The sequence below is a fragment of the Elephantulus edwardii genome, unplaced genomic scaffold (genome assembly GCF_000299155.1).
Source record: "Elephantulus edwardii isolate Elephantulus edwardi_28Jun2011 unplaced genomic scaffold, EleEdw1.0 scaffold00002, whole genome shotgun sequence".
In the NCBI taxonomy this organism is placed as follows: Eukaryota; Metazoa; Chordata; class Mammalia; order Macroscelidea; family Macroscelididae; genus Elephantulus; species Elephantulus edwardii.
In genome coordinates this window covers 43,532,640-43,533,674 of record NW_006399752.1, presented here as the reverse complement: position 1 = coordinate 43,533,674, position 1,035 = coordinate 43,532,640, and the positions used below count along the sequence as shown (strand labels likewise).

At 30.9% G+C, this 1,035-nt stretch overlaps 1 protein-coding gene and 1 pseudogene across 1 annotated transcript in view; one reads left to right on the top strand and one right to left on the bottom strand.

Annotated features, from left to right (window-relative positions):
- The window catches only part of LOC102855387, an 8,408-nt pseudogene extending 8,267 nt beyond the window's left edge, over window positions 1-141 (top strand).
- The window catches only part of CATSPERB (catsper channel auxiliary subunit beta), a 211,865-nt gene that overhangs the window by 170,074 nt on the left and 40,756 nt on the right, over window positions 1-1,035 (bottom strand). Inside the window, 1 exon segment of the mRNA XM_006879213.1 lies at window positions 606-746. Coding sequence (XP_006879275.1) covers window positions 606-746 — 141 coding nt within the window.

Sequence of the window (1,035 nt, the reverse complement as noted above, 5' to 3'; positions counted from 1 at the left end):
AATTCCACTTCTATGTGTATACACAAGGAACACTAAAACCTATTTATATGCAAAACCTTGTGCATGATGTTCATAACAGTATTATTAATAATACTTCTTTTTTTTCTTTCATAGGTAGATTTTATTCAGATTCCTGAATAGAAAGGAAACCAAACCAACATAATTATGCAATGGGTTTGAGGTCCATAAAAATCATTACTTTTTACTAATATCAAGCAGTCTTAATTATTACCTGTTTATAAATGAGTAAGATATAACAGTTAGAAGCAATATTTATCAATGTAAGTTTCTGAAAGTAAATTGCTATTAAAATCTAAAGGCAGTTCTTTAAGCTGAAAAGAAATCATTGTGATGCCAACATGATCTCTACAGAGAGGAACAAAGAGAAGTGGAAATGGGAAATAGGTTAATGAAGAGTAAGAAAGTCTATGTTTTTCTTTTCTTAATGTCTCTGAAAATAGACACCATTTAAAGCAAAGTATTACATTTTTTGGTTCAAGACATATATAGATATTACAGTAGCTCTTTTGAAAAATCACATTCACATAAATGAGAATATACATTTTGTTAATAACATATCCCAGAAGAAAAGAAAATATAATTACCAGAGTCAAATTAAAATGGAACAAGCCAGCATATGTACTATTTATGATTTCCAAACTGGGAGCAAGGCCTCCTGCTGTGAACACACTCAAAATTCCCTTTGAAGTAACTTCATCTTCGGTTTGGAAAAAACACTGGATCTTCTTTAAAAGGAAAGAGGGGAAAAAACCCACCCCGAATAATAACAATTACATATTGGTAAAGAAAGAATATTCTACTAATCTAAAAACAAAGAGACATCTAAGGAAAGCAGGTGCTGCTCAAGACTTATTTGTAGTAATCTCAATGGCGGGGGGGTGGTTTTTTTTTTTGTTTAATTAATTTTAATGAAAGTTTATAGAGACTTTGGATTTTCATTCATTCATTGTTGCACTTTTCTCCCTGCCCACACCTCCCCCCAAATTTGCTCTTCTTTTTGAAAAATAAAAGAAA